Below are 19292 nucleotides of genomic sequence, written 5' to 3' on the forward strand. Positions count from 1 at the left end.
GCAGAACTGTTATGTCATGTAGTGCTATATTGCACTGGGCTTGTCTCTCCTTCACATAGAAATGCAGGGAACGCCCCTTGGAGGAATAGGGCAAAATCTGCCTTTTGAGAATTTCACTAGGGATTTCATAGTGCTGAAGAATTATTTTAGAATTTAGATAATCTCATCTCAGCGGAGAGACACCCGTCTCATGGCTTCTTACACAGTTTGTTCTATTTCCTTGGAAGATTTCACTTTAAACACACACCACCTAGGTTTATTAACAAAAGAGACTTGCTGGACCATACACACTGCTACTTGACCACTCTGCTATCCGGCTTTCTTCCTTGTAACATTACTACTCATGTCTGCTTCCTTAGTGTAATACTTCATCCTGTCCTCTACTTTACCACCACATTCCCTGTCTCACCAAATTCTGTTGCTCTACCTAAATCCATCAATTTCTCACTCAAGTCACAACCAAAATTCTGGTCTATTCACATGTATCATATATTGATTATGGCAATGCATTCTAATTGGTCTAACTCCATCAGTGGCAAGTCAAGGGGGTGCTGTGTGGTGTGAGGCACCCCATAAATTAGTGTAGCACCTCCAAACCTCAAAGGTGATAGTGTTCCTGAATATGCAAGGTAGTGCTCTACATTAAGGAAGGAGAGAAGTAACGGATAAATTAGGGGATTTATTAGCAATTTTATAGCTAGCTTTTTACTATTACTTGTAAAGCACTGTATGCAGATAATGAATAATCATAAAACTAGAATAATACAGACTGCTTACAGAGTGTACATATCACAGGTAATACCAAAAACAAAAGTAATGAAAACAGTATGTGGGAGAGCATCATCTATAGATAAGGGTTAATCCCTTGCTGCAAGATCAAGCTTCAATACATTGTGCAGTAGCCAAGTAGTTAAGGGGGGAAAAAATGCCACAGTTGTCAAGAGAAATAGATTTACATGCAGAACCTGCCCATATTTCTAAAAAGGGAAATACTCACTTAAGAGCGCCAGGAGCGAATCTTTCTGGGTCGAATGTGAAAGGATCCTTGAAAAATTGCTCCATCCTTCCTGTCACATAGGAATAAATCTACAAGACATCGATATGGTGGCATGTTTTAGATAGATAGTTTCAAAGTAAATGTATGTCCTGTATGCATAAACAACCTGGTATAGCTTGGTAAAGTACAACATAAAGTTTGTTTAAACATATTAAAGAGACACCCAAGTCAAAATTAACCTTTCATTATTCAGATAGAGCATGCCATTTTAAACAACTTTCCAATTGACTTCCATTAACAAAATGTGCACAGTCTTTGTATATTTACACTTTTTGAGTCTACTGCTCCTACTGAGCATGTGCAAGAATTTGCAGAATATACAAATATGCATTTGTGATTGGCTGATGACTGTCACATGATACAGGAGGAGTGGAAATATGTTGTTTTATCATGCATTTGTTGATTATGCAAATCTACTGTATTTACTGGTCCTTAAAAAGAAATGGACCATACACTAGATAAATCAGATGCACCTTATGTGCTGAGATGCACACATTATAACATAATCAAGCTGTCCTGGGGGTCTATATTGTTGTAATAAAAAACACTAAGCACTATTTTTTTAAGCTTCATTTGTGTGGTGTTCATTGCTCCCTGTCACAGCTCTACAAGGAGGCTGGGGCATATGATGAAAGGCATTTTTAGCTTGATGTCATAAAACTTCTAGAGTAACATGAGCTGGTTTAGTATTAAGCCAATACTAGATAAACATGGAGTCAGATTTGCCCATGCTCAGAACAGGCAGAATGCAACCTAAGTTGCCAATATGTCTGCCCTCTTATCTAGCTGTAGGCAGTGGCTACACTGAGATGAAGTGCTTATTATGCAAGAAAAATAGTAAGTTGTTTGATGTTTTATTTGACACAATCTGTTTCTTTTTATGTCTACTATGATTTAACATTTTTGCTTTTACTTAAGATTTTTTGTGACAAATGTTAGTTATTTCCATTGTCCCGGCGACTTTATCATGTGACAGCCATTAGCCAATAACAAAATAAATGCATATACTGTGTGAACTCTTGCACATGCTCAGAAAGATGCACATTTTAATAATGGAAGTAAACTGTAAAGTTTTTTTTTTTTTAAATTGCATTCTCTGGGGTAAATTTATCAAGCTTGATGCCCCTCGTTTCTAGCGAACCTTCAGGTCTAAAGACCGCTGCTCCATAACTTGTCCGTCTGCTCTGAGGCGGCGGACAGAAATCAACCCGAACTAATACGATCGGGTTGATTGACACCCCCTGTCGCGAATCTGCAGGGGGCAGCATTGCACCAGCAGTTCACAAGAACTGCTGGTGCAATGATAAATGCCGACAGCTTATGAAGGACCAGCAGGGGAGGATACTAGAACTTTAGATGCTATAATGATACCTATAATCTGGTGAAATAAAGTGTTGTATTTCCACATCTATCAGGGTTAATATGTCATTACTTGGGGAAAAAAATGTTTCTTTATTGTCCACTACAAGTTTTTACTAGTCCAGGGGTATTGGAAATTTCCAGTTTTGCCTGTAATATGTTTTTTTAAATTAGATAATTTTTGGTAGACTATCTCATGTCTGCAAGTTTTGGTCAATTATTTATTCTTGTCTCGGCAAAACACCTATGGCAAAGTTACTAGTCTAAATAAAAGGCTATGGGCCAGATTATGAGTGACGCGCTAACATTTGCGCATTTGCAATAAGGGGTTAATTGCGGGTGTGCATATATTACAAGCTGATAGAAAACACGTTCGCTCGAGTGCCATTGAATTAAACACGCGTCAGGTTAACGCAACCTCAGAGCTCTGGTTAACTGTTGTGCTCGATTAAAAAGTGTCACAAAATACATCAAAAATACATTTAAAAGTACAGTTACACTCATAATATTACTAATATAAATCATTAAAAAAAATTGCAATAAAAACAGCTCAAAGATATGAGGTCTCCGGTGTTAGGGGAAAAAAAAGACTGCAAAATGCTTTAACATTGAGATACATACATATACATGTCTAACTATGTATGTATGTATACATTAACATGTGTGTACAGATGTATTTGTGTGTTTTACTGTATATTTACTGTACATATTTTCCATTCTAATATTTTTCACTTATATATATATATATATATATATATATATATATATATATATATATATATATATATATATATATATATATATAAAGTAATAGGTGATCCCCAGAAGAGAGGACAAAAGACGGCTGAAAAATCATCCACGGCTGGTTCAAAAAAGGTGTTTATTAAAGCAAGGTGCTAGTACATAAGGTGAGAGCAAAGCCTTAACACCTGACGCGTTTCGCGCATGCGTACATGCGCTTCATCAGAGGTGATATGTTCAAGGTGTGCATTGACCTATATGCAGCAAAGGGACCAATCGTGTTATCGGTTCAATTAAGAACTATTGTCTACACCTATGAGTAAGGTAGCTGAAACCTTTGCTGCAGATTGGTCATAAATTTTGTTCCTTTAATTACTAAGTCAAATAACACAGTAAATAGTTATACAAATCTTCTAGTACTAGTACAATTGTTAATATATATACATATACAAACTATTCATTCTAAGCCTATGTGAACTAAATTCTAATAGACAATTTAAATAAAAAATATATAAATAAATAAAAATAAAAAGTATTACATAAAAAATTATTAACAATCACATAGGTATTCAATTAAGCAATAATATGCAAGAATAGCTTAGAAAGTAGATATGGAGATTTTTCCAGAGATGCAGGCATATCGATAGTGGTGTCAATTACTATAAGTCTGTCACCATCGATGCATATGTGAGAAAATAGACTATCTAAATTAAGAATGGACAAACCATCACATTAACATAAACAAAACAATATGTTGAAATACAAATGAAATTCATAAGGGAACAGAAATTCTATTAAAAGAAACATAAATATAATAATAAGAAAACATAAATATTATGATAAAAAATTATAATAAAACACACACAGTTAATTTCGGATGTGCTAAGTTAATTGTTCACTATTTAAGTTAGTGCATCCAAAGAATTTATAAGATTTTTTCATTCATTTCTTTGTGGGACCTGAGCTGTGTTAGTAAACTTTAGGGGGAAAAAGGACGACATTTTATAGAGGGTAAATATGGAAAAAAAAAAAAAAAAAAAAAAGGTTTTCTCTTATGTTGTTTTATTTTAGATTATGTTGTAAATTGTACTATTCAACAAATAGATCAACATCCATCCTTTTATTAATTCCTTCTGGTACTCTAGTATGTAATTTTATGATCCAAAAGATCTCTTTCTTTCTTAAGCATTTTTCCCTATTGCCACCCCTAGGATGTTTTTTAATAATATCAATACCTATGAAAGAGAAATATTTTTGTCCTATACCATGCAATCTAAAATGCTTAGCTACCGGCGTTTTAGGTTCTTTCTCATCTAAGGAGCGTAAATGTTCACGAATTCTTTCTTTTAATGGGCGGGTAGTTATACCAATATATTGACAGGAGCAAAATAGGCAATTGATGAGGTAGATCACATATTGTGAATTACAGTCAATTCTATCTCGGATGTGGAACACTTGTTTTGTAATATTGGAAGAAAAAGTATCTGTTACAGTGATACATGTGCATCCTTTGCAAGGTACATGACCACATTTAAAACATCCTGGTTTTGGACTAAGCCAGTGTGCACCTGTTGTTTCTTTGTCTGTAAACTGTTTGCTAGTTATTTCTCTTATGGTTGGTGCTCTTCGTGCTATACATTTTATTCCTGATGTTAAGATGTTGTTAAGTGCTTCATCACCTTTTAGAATTGATAGGTTCTGTCTGACTATCTTACAAATTTGGTTATATTGTCTACTGAATTGTGTAATAAACAAAAGGTTTTGGTTAGGTAATATTAATTTATCAATTTTTCCCAATTTCTTAGGGCCTTCTTTAAGTAATTCTTGTCTATTTAAATCTGCCACTTGTTTCTCCAATTTAAGTAGCAGATTCCTATGATATCCTCTATCTGTCAATCTATTTGTTAACTCTCTTGCTTGGGGGAAATAGTCTACCAGTTCTGTACAATTCCTTCTTAAACGAAGGTATTGTGCTTTAGGAATGCCTCTTTTTAAATGATTGAGATGGCAAGAATCAGCTCTCAGTATCGTGTTCCTAGCCAATGGTTTGCGGTAGGTGCATGTGGAGATTGTGTTATCTTTGGCTCTCAACCTTAAATCTAGGAAATCAATAGACTGTTTATGTATCTGTGCTGTAAAGGTCAAATTATATTCATTATTATTCATAAAGTCTACAAATTTGTCAGCTGTACAGTCATCTCCGGTGTCCCATATGACTATAATATCGTCTATAAAACGGCCATATATTATAACATTGTTCTTATATGGAAACTGGTCTGAAAAGATCATATTTAATTCCAGCCACCCCATATATATGTTTGCTAGCGCGGGGGCAAATTTTGCCCCCATCGCTGTACCTCGTCTTTGTAAATAATAAGTGCCTTGAAAGATGAAAAAATTATGCTGTAGAAGAAATTCTGTTATTTGGACAATAAATGATATAAATTCGTTGCTATAGTCTGAATATCTTCGTAACATAAAATCTATAGCCTCCAGTCCTTTTGAATGAGGGATGTTGGAATAGAGGGCCGTGACATCAATGGTGGCCCATACATAAGATTCTTTCCAAGTTATATCACTTATCTGTGTCAGTAAGTGTGTACTGTCCCTGATGTACCCTGGTAGGGCTAGCATGATAGGTTGTAGTATGTGGTCCAGCCAGCCACCCAATCTTTCACACAATGATCCATTACTGGCCACAATGGGTCGTCCAGGTGGATTCTTGAGACCCTTGTGTATCTTGGGTGCAATGCGAAAGTATGGGGTGGTTGGCTGTTCCACATATAGGTAATCAGTTAGTTCTTTATCCATGAAGTTATGTTCAATAGCATAGTCTAATAAGTGACTAAGTTTGTTTTTGAAGGAGGTGGTGGGATTGAACGTAAGTTTAGTGTATAACATACAGTCTTTTAATTGGTTCTCAACTTCACCAATATAATCACTTTTGTTCAATACCACCACTGCCCCTCCTTTATCTGCCTGGACTATCACCACACTGTCATTTTTCTGAAGTCTAGTCAATGCCTGTCTTTGTTGTCGAGTAAGATTATCTCTAGATATATCTAAGGGATTTTTTTCAATTGTGTTTGATAAGTCAGTCAATTCTCTCTCTACCACTCTCTGATAAAGGTCCAATAGTTGGTGTCTAGAATTTACTGGATAAAAATAAGAACTATTCTTATATGTGAAAGATGTGCAATTATTCGTTAATGTGTCAGTGGATCTAGTGGATTCCTGTTGTAAGGAAATTAAATTAGTAAGATCTACCAGATCAGTGTATTTCAGTCCTACTGAACTATGCTTACTAGAAGCTTGTGTGTTATCAAGTGAGTGCTCAACTGGGATATCTTTAAAGTGTTTTTTCAAAACTATCTTACGGACAAATCTGTTGATATCAATAAGTGTATTTACAAGATCAAAATTATGTGCTGGTGCATACGATAAGCCTTTATTTAGCAAATTACATTCTATATCGGACAATTTGTAATCAGAGAGGTTAATGACTGCTACTTCTTTATATTTTTTCTGACCCTGCTGGGGTAACGGAAGGTTGGTTCTGTTTCGTCCATATCTATTGTTTCTTGTGTTTTCTTAGGTGTGCTAGTCTGGCTAGGTTGCTTCACTAAAGTTTTTAATTCTTTTCTACTGGTGCTCGGATTTAAGCTGGTCTTATCTGGTTCGATTAACCCTTGTGATTGTTCACCTTCAGTAGACTGTGCACTCGTATCCTGGTAATCTGTGTCTATGCTAGAGAATGTCACATGTTTATTTTTATTTCTATCTGTCTTATTTCTATTTCCTTTTTTGTTTCTATTTTTTTCTTTATTTTTCTTTGTGGATGGCCAACTTTGTCTAGTGGGCTTATGTTGCTGCCATGAATATACTATATTAAGTTCATAGTCCTTGACATCTCTCTGATATTTCTGTACCTTCCTTTCAGATAGTGTTGTGTCTAGAGTGTCTATTGTTTCAGTGAGCTGTTTGCTATAATCTATGTGTTTTTGGGTAGTCTCATATGGTTTAAGTGTTTCAATTGCATTATTGATTTCTATAAGGACTTGATCTCTTTCCTCTTTTTTATGACATAATAGTTGTTTCATTAATATTATGGAACAATTAGTTAAATTCTCATTCCATTCCTCCATAAATTTGGGGTTATTAAGTGCAAAAGAGGGATATTTCTTCATTCGTAAGCCCCTAGGTACCTTGTGCTCAGATATATAGAGTTCTAAGAACTCTATGTCCCACCACATACACACATGTATATACACACACACATACACACACATATATATATATCCTATAATATTAAAGGCCAAGTGTGTTTGTCCGAAGCTGTGATGCGCAGTAGAGACAGCACGAGGACAAACACACCTGGCCTTAGAGTCTTAGGGGGAGAGAGAGAGCGAGGGGGAGAGAAAGAGAGTGCGCAAAAGAGGGGGAGAGAGAGAGCACAAAAGCGAGGGGGAGAGAGCGCAAAAGAAAGAGGATAGAGAGAGAGCGCAAAAGAGAGGGGGAAAGAGAGAGAGCAAAAGAGAGGGGGGAGAGAGAGAGCAAAAGAGAGAGGGGGAGAGAGCGAGCGCAAAAGAGAGGGGGAGAGAGCGCGAGCGCAAAAGAGAGGGGGAGAGAGCGAGTGCAAAAGAGAGGGGGAGAGAGAGAGCGCAAAAGAAAGGAGGAGAGAGAGAGCGCAAAAGAGAGGGGGAGAGAGTGCAAAAGAGAGGGGAGAGAGGGCAAAAGAGAGGGGGAGAGAAAGAGCAAAAGAGATGGCAGAGTGAGCAAAAGAGGGGGTATATATATATCTAAAGACCGCTGCGAATCTGCAGGGGGCGGCGTTGCACCAGCAGTTTACAAGAGCTGCTGGTGCAATGCTGAATACGGAGAGCGTATTGCTCTCCGCATTCAGTGAGGTCTGTCAGACCTGATCCGCACTTTCGGATCAGGTCCGACAGACCTTTGCTAAATAGGCCACTTGGTGTGGTTACCTAGGTAACCAGTAAGCGTCCCCCTAGTAGCAAAAGTCAGTTATCAGAGTGCTTATACTTTTAAAAAAAAACAAAAAAACTTCATGTTTGTTATGTTCTGCTACTTGTTAAGCCCACTCCACAGACCCAATCCCTGTTCCTGCCCACCACATATCACACTTTTGATCAGTGGGGGAGGGGGTGCCCCTCTTTTGGGTTTTGAAATGTTGGGAGGTATGTATGTAAATAGTCACCAATCACGAGCTAGCTCACTATATTATATCGCTGCTCCTGATATATCTTAAAATTGCATGTTCTATCTGAATCATAAACGTTTTATTTGGACTTCCATGCCCCTTTAAATACTTAAAATCTAGCAACTCTAGTAATTCTAGAGTGGTGCTAGTAATGCTATGCTCCCCTATTCATTACTGTAGCACCCCAAACCCCGCATGTGCTACCCTAAATTTGCAAAGTATGTCCTTGTTTACATGTGAGGCTCCCTGCCTTTGACAAAGTAAAAGAAAGTGAAGGAGGATTAAAAAAAAAAAGTCAGCAATAGATAAAGTCCACCACCAGTGCACTTGTCAGATTTAGCTTCATGGTCACAGAGCTCTCAAATGCCCCCTCTCCCTTCATTTTGCAGGATTGTCATAGTTTTGGAGCTCTGCCCTATGTCTCTCCCACTGTTTCTTCTTCCAGACAAATTAACTTAAGGACAGCCACAGTTCTGCCTACGTCCACACGCCTCACCATGTCCATGGCATACCAGATGTACGTGAAAACATTGTAACTTTATTTGTATTCAATAAACAACCAGCAGAATGAAGGTAAAAAATATCACTACACTACACGAGTTTTTGCTGGGTGCCATAGTCTTATCTTTTTGAGCTGTCTAGAACCACCTTAGTAACCATTAACCAATGCTGGAATTTACCAGAGCAGTAGTGTTTCCTGGGATTTTTATTCCTTCGATAACCATGTCCTCTTCAATTTTTCTTGAGGTGCCTGGAGCTGTTGGGTACAGTCTCAGAGTCTCTTTAAGCACCTAGGTAACACGAAATGAACATACGCTCAGAACAGGGAACAGAGTCTTTAAAACATATTTCAACTTGATTTACTACAGTGTGGATTATATAATAAACATAAATACTGGTTAGCACCGATCAATCATCTAAGCTAGTCAATGGCCTCAGAACACGGATACAATTGTGCAGCAATATCATATTAAAGGGACATCAAACTACAGAAATGTGTCCAATGCATTTGAAGCATCACAGTATAATTGTACTTCTGTCTTCCTGTAACTATTATTTTATTATATATTACATTCGTTTTAAAAGGGACATTAAACACTTACATATTATAATATAAAATGTTAAAAAGGAAGTCAAAATTAAAATGCACAGATGAATTATATATTTGGATAGAAACATATTTGTAATACACATCTAGTGTCAAAAATGCATTTTAGAAATATTATCACTGTTTACATTTTAAATACTACAGCTGCTCAGAGAGCAAGTGGGGCTTTTATCATGCCAGCAATGATGTAAATTGAGTGATTATGCGATGATACAAGCATCTTAGTCTGTCTGAGCTAGTGCTTTGATTAGAATGCTGGTGCAAGGAGCATACTTAAGTACACTCTTGAGACAGCTATAGCCTTTACTAGAAGCTTGTATATACATGTATATTGGAAAAATGCTTCTATTCCAAACTAAATGTCCCTTTAAATATGTGCAGTAAAAAACATGGCATGAGAACCTAGTGTTGCAAAGTGGGTAAGTTGTGCAGCGATGGGAAGCCATTTGTAATATATATGTATATACTCATATTAACACATAAATATACATGTATATAAGCATATATACACATATTAACACAAATATACATGTATATAAGCATATATACACATAACACATAAATATACATGTATATAAGCATATATACACATATTAACACATAAATATACATGTATATAAGCAGATATACACATATTAACACATAAATATACATGTATATAAGCATATATACACATATTAACACATAAATATACATGTATATAAGCATATATACACATATTAACACATAAATATACATGTATATAAGCATATATACACATATTAACACATAAATATACACATATTAACACAAATATACATGTATATAAGCATATATACACATAAATATACATGTATATACACATATTAACACATAAATATACACATATTAACACATAAATATACACATATTAACACATAAATATACATGTATATAAGCATATATACACATAAATATACATGTATATAAGCATATATACACATATTAACACATAAATATATATGCATATACACATATTAACACATAAATATATATGTATACACATATTAACACATAAATATATATGTATACACATATTAACACATAAATATACATGTATATAAGCAGATATACACATATTAACACATAAATATACATGTATATAAGCATATACACATAACACATAAATATACATGTATATAAGCATATATACACATATTAACACATAAATATACATGTATATAAGCATATATACACATATTAACACATAAATATACATGTATATAAGCATATATACACATATTAACACATAAATATACATGTATATAAGCATATATACACATATTAACACAAATATACATGTATATAAGCATATATACACATATTAACACATAAATATACATGTATATAAGCATATATACACATATTAACACATAAATATACATGTATATAAGCATATATACACATATTAACACATAAATATACATGTATATAAGCATATATACACATATTAACACATAAATATACATGTATATACACATATTAACACATAAATATACATGTATATAAGCATATATACACATATTAACACATAAATATACATGTATATAAGCATATATACACATATTAACACATAAATATACATGTATATAAGCATATACATATATAAAGACATGGAACACTCAGTTCCTATTAGACAGAAAGAAAAAAAAGGCTCTGAAAAGTGCCTTTAAAATGTGAACAACTACACCCACCAACTTTAGCCCCTCATAACTGCTTATTGCAGTTATTTTATTAAAAAAATAAAATGCTATCATTTTTATTTTTTAATAAACTACACTACACTGTATTTTGGGGGCAAATGGGGAATATTTAGAAAATTAACCAGAGATCTGATCTCTTTTCAGTGCGCTAATTGCTTCAACGAGCAGCCGTTTGTAATGAATGGTTATTTATTGCGCACCCATAAACGACAAATTTTCACGTTTACTGGCATGCAAAATATTAGCGCTCCACTTGCAGACTTTACTAAAACTTTACACTTACCTTTTTTAACTAATATAATTTAAAAATATTTGCATATTATTCTTAGGCTAATCTTTGTTTTAAATACATCAAATAGCTATCATGTATTTAGCGTTTAAATAGACCGTAGACTCACCTTGAGATTTTTTATATAAAATGTTTAGCTATGTGTAATGAAATATCTTTGCAATATAATTTTCATTATTTATTTTGCCCACTTTTCATGTAATTTAGCTCTGAAAATTCAAGATTTTCTAATTCTCAGAAATGCACCCTGCTAACGTATATAGGCTAGCCCTGCTACACTTCTTTCCCTAATTGGGTTTAACTGATAACAACTGCAAAACAATGTTTACACTAACTTTATGATAGTGACTAGCTTTGTTGTCTGTGGACTAAATCCCAGATTAGCTCCTCCAAATAAGGCAAATGGTGGGTGGAATTTGGCTATTAAAAAATATTTGTAGTAAAAAGGATGTTAATTTGTTTTAAAATTATTAAGACTTGACTGATGTTATTATATGGGTAACACAATATTATAGGGGTTATTATATGGGCAACACAACACGTTAATATATGGGTTATGAAATAGGCAACACTACATGTTATTATATAGGCAACCCATTATTATATGGGTTATTATATGGGCAACACGTTGTTATATGGGTTATGAAATGGGCAACACCACATGTTATTATATAGGCAACACATTATTATATGGGTTATTATATAGGCAACATGTTATTATATGGGTTATTATATAGGCAACACATTATTATATGGGTTATTATATAGGCAACACATTATTATATGGGTTATTATATAGGCAACACGTTATTATATGGGTTATTATATAGGCAACACGTTATTATATGGGTTATTATATAGGCAACATGTTATTATATGGGTTATTATATAGGCAACACATTATTATATGGGTTATTATATAGGCAACACATTATTATATGGGTTATTATATAGGCAACACATTATTATATGGGTTATTATATAGGCAACATGTTATTATATGGGTTATTATATAGGCAATATGTTATTATATGGGTTATTCTATAGGCAACATGTTATTATATGGGTTATTATATAGGCAACATGTTATTATATGGGTTATTATATAGGCAATGTGTTATTATATGGGTTATTATATAGGCAACATGTTATTATATGGGTTATTATATAGGCAACACATTATTATATGGGTTATTATATAGGCAACACATTATTATATGGGTTATTATATAGGCAACATGTTATTATATGGGTTATTATATAGGCAATATGTTATTATATGGGTTATTCTATAGGCAACATGTTATTATATGGGTTATTATATAGGCAACATGTTATTATATGGGTTATTATATAGGCAATGTGTTATTATATGGGTTATTATATAGGCAACATGTTATTATATGGGTTATTATATAGGCAACACATTATTATATGGGTTATTATATAGGCAACACATTATTATATGGGTTATTATATAGGCAACATGTTATTATATGGGTTATTAAATGGGCAACACCACATGTTATTATATAGGCAACACATTATTATATGGGTTATTAAATGGGCAACACGTTATTATATGGGTTATTATATGGGTAACACCACATGTTATTATACAGGCAACAAAACATGTTATTATATGGGTTATTATATGGACAACACCACATATTATTATATGGGTTATTATATGGGCAACACAACATGTTATTATATGGGTTATTATATGGGCAATACCACATGTTATTATATGGGCAACACAACACGTTATTATATGGGTTATTATATGGGCATCACAACATGTTATTATAATGGTTATTATATTGGCAACACAGCACGTTATTATATGGGTTATTAAATGGGCATCACAACATGTTATTATATGGGCAACATGTTATTATATGGGCAACATGTTATTATATGGGTTATTATATGGGCAACACAACGTTATTATATGGGTCATTATATGGGCAACACAACATGTTATTATATGGGTCATTATATGGGCAACACAACATGTTATTATATGGGTCATTATATGGGCAACACAACATGTTATTATATGGGTTATTATATGGGTAACACAACATGTTATTATATGGGTTACTATATGGGTAACACAACATGTTATTATATGGGTTATTATATGGGCAACACCACATGCTATTATATAGGCAACACATTATTATATGGGTTATTATATGGGCAACACGTTATTATATGGGTTATTAAATGGGCATCACCATATATTATATGGGTTATTATATGGGCAACACAAAACGTTATTATATGGGTTATTATATGGGCAACACAACACGTTAATATATGGGTTATGAAATGGGCAACACCACATGTTATTATATAGGCAACACATTATTATATGCTTATTATATGGGCAACATGTTATTATATGGGTTATTATATGGGCAACACCACGTTATTATATGGGTTATTATATGGGCAACACCACATGTTATTATATGGGTTATTATATGGGCAACACCACACGTTATTATATGGGTTATTAAATGGGCAACACCACACGTTATTATATGGGTTATTATATGGGCAACACCACACGTTATTATATGGGTTATCATATGGGCAACACCACACATTATTATATGGGTTATTATATGGGCAACACCACACGTTATTATATGGGTTATTATATGGGCAACACCACATGTTATTATATGGGTTATTATATTGGTTATTATATGGGCAACACAACATGTTATTATATGGGCAACACCACATGTTATTATATGGGTTATTATATGGACAACACCACATGTTATTATATGGGTTATTATATGGACAACACCTCACGTTATTATATGGGTCATTATATGGGCAGCACAGCATGTTATTATATGGGCAACACCACATGTTATTATATGGGTTATTATATGGACAACACCACATGTTATTATATGGGTTATTATATGGACAACACCACATGTTATTATATGGGTCATTATATGGGCAGCACAGCATGTTATTATATGGGTTATTATATGGGCAACACAACATGTTATTATATGGGTTATTATATGGGCAACACCACATGTTATTATATGGACAACACCACATGTTATTATATGGGTTATTATATGGGCAACACAACATGTTATAATATGGGTTATTATATGGGCAACACAACATGTTATTATATGGGTTATTATATGGGAAACACCACATGTTATTATATGGGCAACACCACATGTTATTATATGGGTTATTATATGGGCAACACCACACGTTATTATATGGGTTTTTATATGGGCAACACAACCATGTTATTATATTGGTTATTATATGGGCAACACCACATGTTATTATATGGGCAACACCACACGTTATTATATGGGTTATTATATGGGCAACACCAAACGTTATTATATGGGTTATGAAATGGGCAACACCACATGTTATTATATAGACAACACATTATTATATGGGTTGTAAATGGGCAACACAACATGTTATTATATGGGTTATTATATGGGCAACACATTATTATATGGGTTATTAAATGGTCAACACCACATGGTATTATATAGGCAACACATTATTATATGGGTTATTATATTGGCAACACATTATTATATGGGTTATTATACGGGCAACACCACATGTTATTATACGGGCAACAAAACATGTTATTATATGGGTTATTATATGGGCAACACAACACGTTATTATATGGGTTATTAAATGGGCAACACAACATGTTATTATATGGGTTATTATATGGGCAGCACAACATGTTATTATATGGGTTATTATATGGGCAACACAACATGTTATTATATGGGTTATTATATGAGCAGCACAACATGTTATTATATGGGTTATTATATGGGCAACACAACATGTTATTATATGAGTTATTATATGGGCAACACCACATGCTATTATATGGGTTATTATATGGGCATCACAACATATTATTATATGGGTTATTATATGGGCAGCACAACATGTTATTATATAGGTTATTATATGGGCAACACAACATGTTATTATACGGGTTATTATATGGGCAACACAACATGTTATTATATGGGTTATTATATGGGCAACACCACATGCTATTATATGGGTTATTATATGGGCAACACAACACGTTAATATATGGGTTATGAATTGGGAAACACCACATTATTATATAGGCAACACGTTATTATATGGTTTATTAAATGGGAATCACAACATGTTATTATATGGGTTATTATATGGGCAACACCACACATTATTATATGGGTTATTATATGGGCAACACAACACATTAATATATGAGTTATTAAATGGGCAATACCACATGTTATTATATGAGCAACCCATTATTATATGGGTTATTATATGGGTTATTAAATGGGCAACACAACACGTTATTATATGGGTTATTATATGGGCAACACAACACGTTATTATATGGGTTATTAAATGGACAACACCACATGTTATTATATGGGTTATTATATGGGCAACACCACATGTTATTATATGGGTTATTAAATAGGCAACACCACATGTTATTATATGGGCAACACAACATGTTATTATGAGAGTTATTATATGGGCAACACAACAAGTTATTATATAGGCAACACATGTTATTATATGGTTTATTAAATGGGCAACACATATTATATGGGTTATTAAATGGGCAATACATGTTATTGTATGGGTTATTATATGGGCAACACGTTATTATATGGGCAACACGTTATTATATGGGTTATTATATGGGAAAAACGTTATTATATGGGTTATGAAATGGGCAACATCACATGTTATTATATAGGCAACACATTATTATATGGGTTGTAAATGGGCAACACAACATGTTATTATATGGGTTATTATATGGGCAACACATTATTATATGGGTTATTAAATGGTCAACACGACATGTTATTATATAGGCAACACATTATTATATGGGTTATTATACGGGCAACACCACATGTTTTTATACGGGCAACAAAACATGTTATTATATGGGTTATTATATGGGCAACACAACACGTTATTATATGGGTTATTAAATGGGCAACACGTTATTATATGGGTTATGATATGGGCAACACCACATGCTATTATAGGGTTATTATATGGGCAACACCACATGTTATTATATGGGTTATTATATGGGCAACACCACATGTTATTATATGGGCAACACCACATGTTATTATATGGGTTATTATATGAGCAACACAACATGTCATTATATGTGTTATTATATGGGCAACACCACATGTTATTGTATGGGTTATTATATGGGCAACACCACATGTTATTATATGGGTTATTATATGGGCAACACCACATGTTATTATATGGGTTATTAAATGGGCAACACCACATGTTATTATATGGGTTATTATATGGGCAACACCACATGTTATTATATGGGTTATTATATGGGCAACACCACATGTTATTATATGGGCAACACCACATGTTATTATATGGGTTATTATATGAGCAACACAACATGTCATTATATGTGTTATTATATGGGCAACACCACATGTTATTGTATGGGTTATTATATGGGCAACACCACATGTTATTATATGGGTTATTATATGGGCAACACCACATGTTATTATATGGGTTATTAAATGGGCAACACCACATGTTATTATATGGGTTATTATATGGGCAACACCACATGTTATTATATGGGTTATTATATGGGCAACACCACATGTTATTATATGGGTTATTATATGGGCAACACCACATGTCATTATATGTGTTATTATATGGGCAACACCATGTTATTGTATGGGTTATTATATGGGCAACACCACATGTTATTATATGGGTTATTATATGGGCAACACCACGTTATTATATGGGTTATTAAATGGGCAACACCACATGTTATTATATGGGTTATTAAATGGGCAACACCACATGTTATTATATGGGTTATTATATGGGCAACACCACATGTTATTATATAGGTTATTATATGGGCAACACCACATGTTATTATATGGGTTATTATATGGGCAACACCACATGTTATTATATGGGCAACACAAGAGAAATGTTTTTACTGTTTACTTTCCCTTTAATACAGAATCTAATAAATAATTATACAAATAAAGCACATTACTTACCTGGGTTAGGTAAGGCAATTTACTGAGATCCTCATACTCAATATCTCTTTTAGATCCGATAACTTCATCAATTTCATCCTGAGCTCTACAGACGACAAGAGATAACATTTAACCCTTTGTTAGCTATATTATTGGTCAGTTTTCTAACCTTTTGGAACTGACCTTATAATAGGTTTAGCATTATGTCAGACAAATGCAGTCTGTATTTTGATTATTTAAAAGGGTCAGTCTAGTCAACATTAAACTTTCATTATTCAGATAGGATATGTAATTTTAATCAACTTTCCAATTTACTTTTGTCATCAAATTTGCTTTTTTCTCTTCATATTCTTAGTTAAAACTAAAGATAGGTAGGCTCATATGCTAATTTCTAAACCATTGAGGGCTACCTCTTATCACAGGCTTTTTAAATTCCTTTTCAACACAAAGAGACTGAAAGTACACATGGACTATATAGATAACACTGTGTACAGGCACAGGGAGTTATTTAAGATTTACATTACAATTCTAACTGCAAGACAATAGATAATAAACAGTCATAGTCATGTGATCAGGGGGCTGGAAGAAGGTTCTTAGATACAAGGTAATCACAGAGGTAAAAAGTATATTAATATAAATGTGCTGGTTATGCAAAACTGAGGAATGGGTAATAAAGGGATTATCTATCTTTTAAAACAACAACAATTCTATTGTAGACTGTCCCTTTAATAGGTGTTTACTTCTGCTGGGAGCTCAGAGCATTCTCTTCCTTAAAAGTCTAAGATCTGAGCCTTCTATCCTCAGATTCTATGACCTCTTGTTATAGTTTTTAAGCAATGATGCTTTTTCTCACTTCTCATTTTTTCCACCTTTCTCTAAGGTTTCTCACACTCTCCTCAGCAGGCTATGATCTTTCAGTCATCACCATTTTGTTAGCTGATTTCTCTTGCTCTCTCTCTCTCTCTCTGCCCTCCTTTATCACTTCCTCTTTTTCAACCCCGCTCTCCCTTATTCTAACTTTCTTATTCTTTTTTCTCCCCTTATTTTTGTCTCTCTCTTTTACACTCACATCAATCCCTATGGTTTCCACCACCAGCCAAATTAAAGGGACATTGCATTGTAACATTTCCCCTCTTTAATGTGTTCCCAATGATCCATTTTACCTGCTGGAATGCTCATATTGAAAAGATGCTTAAAATAGTCATTTGAAATGTATTGCAGTGTGTGAGTGTGTGTGTGTGTGTATCTATGTATATATATATATATATATATATATATATATATATATATATATATATATAATACATATATATATAAATATAAATATAAATATATATATATATATAAATATATATATATATATATATATATATATATATATATATATAGTATATATATATACATACATACATACACACACACACAGTATCCCACAAAAGTGAGTACACCCCTCACATTTTTGTAAATAATTTATTATATCTTTTCATGTGATAACACTGAAGAAATGACACATTGCTACAATGTAAAGTGGTGAGTTTAGCCTGTATTACAGTGTAAATTTGCTGTCCCCTCAAAATAACTCAACACACAGCCATTAATGTCCAAACCGTTGGCAAAGTGAGTACACCCCTAAGTGAAAAATGTCCAAATTGGGCCCAAAGTGTCAATATTTTA

General features: G+C 33.5%; 1 protein-coding gene across 1 annotated transcript in view; it reads right to left on the reverse strand.

Moving 5' to 3' along the window:
* LOC128644854 (cholesterol 24-hydroxylase) overlaps positions 1-19292 on the reverse strand; it is a 104301-nt gene that overhangs the window by 27622 nt on the left and 57387 nt on the right. Inside the window, exons 11-13 of the mRNA XM_053697473.1 lie at positions 17640-17724; positions 9056-9166; positions 998-1086 (exon numbers count right to left, since the gene is read on the reverse strand). Coding sequence (XP_053553448.1) covers positions 998-1086; positions 9056-9166; positions 17640-17724 — 285 coding nt within the window. The remainder of the gene's footprint in view (positions 1-997; positions 1087-9055; positions 9167-17639; positions 17725-19292) is intronic.

Source organism: Bombina bombina, chromosome 1, assembly GCF_027579735.1.
Source record: "Bombina bombina isolate aBomBom1 chromosome 1, aBomBom1.pri, whole genome shotgun sequence".
NCBI lineage: Eukaryota > Metazoa > Chordata > Amphibia > Anura > Bombinatoridae > Bombina > Bombina bombina.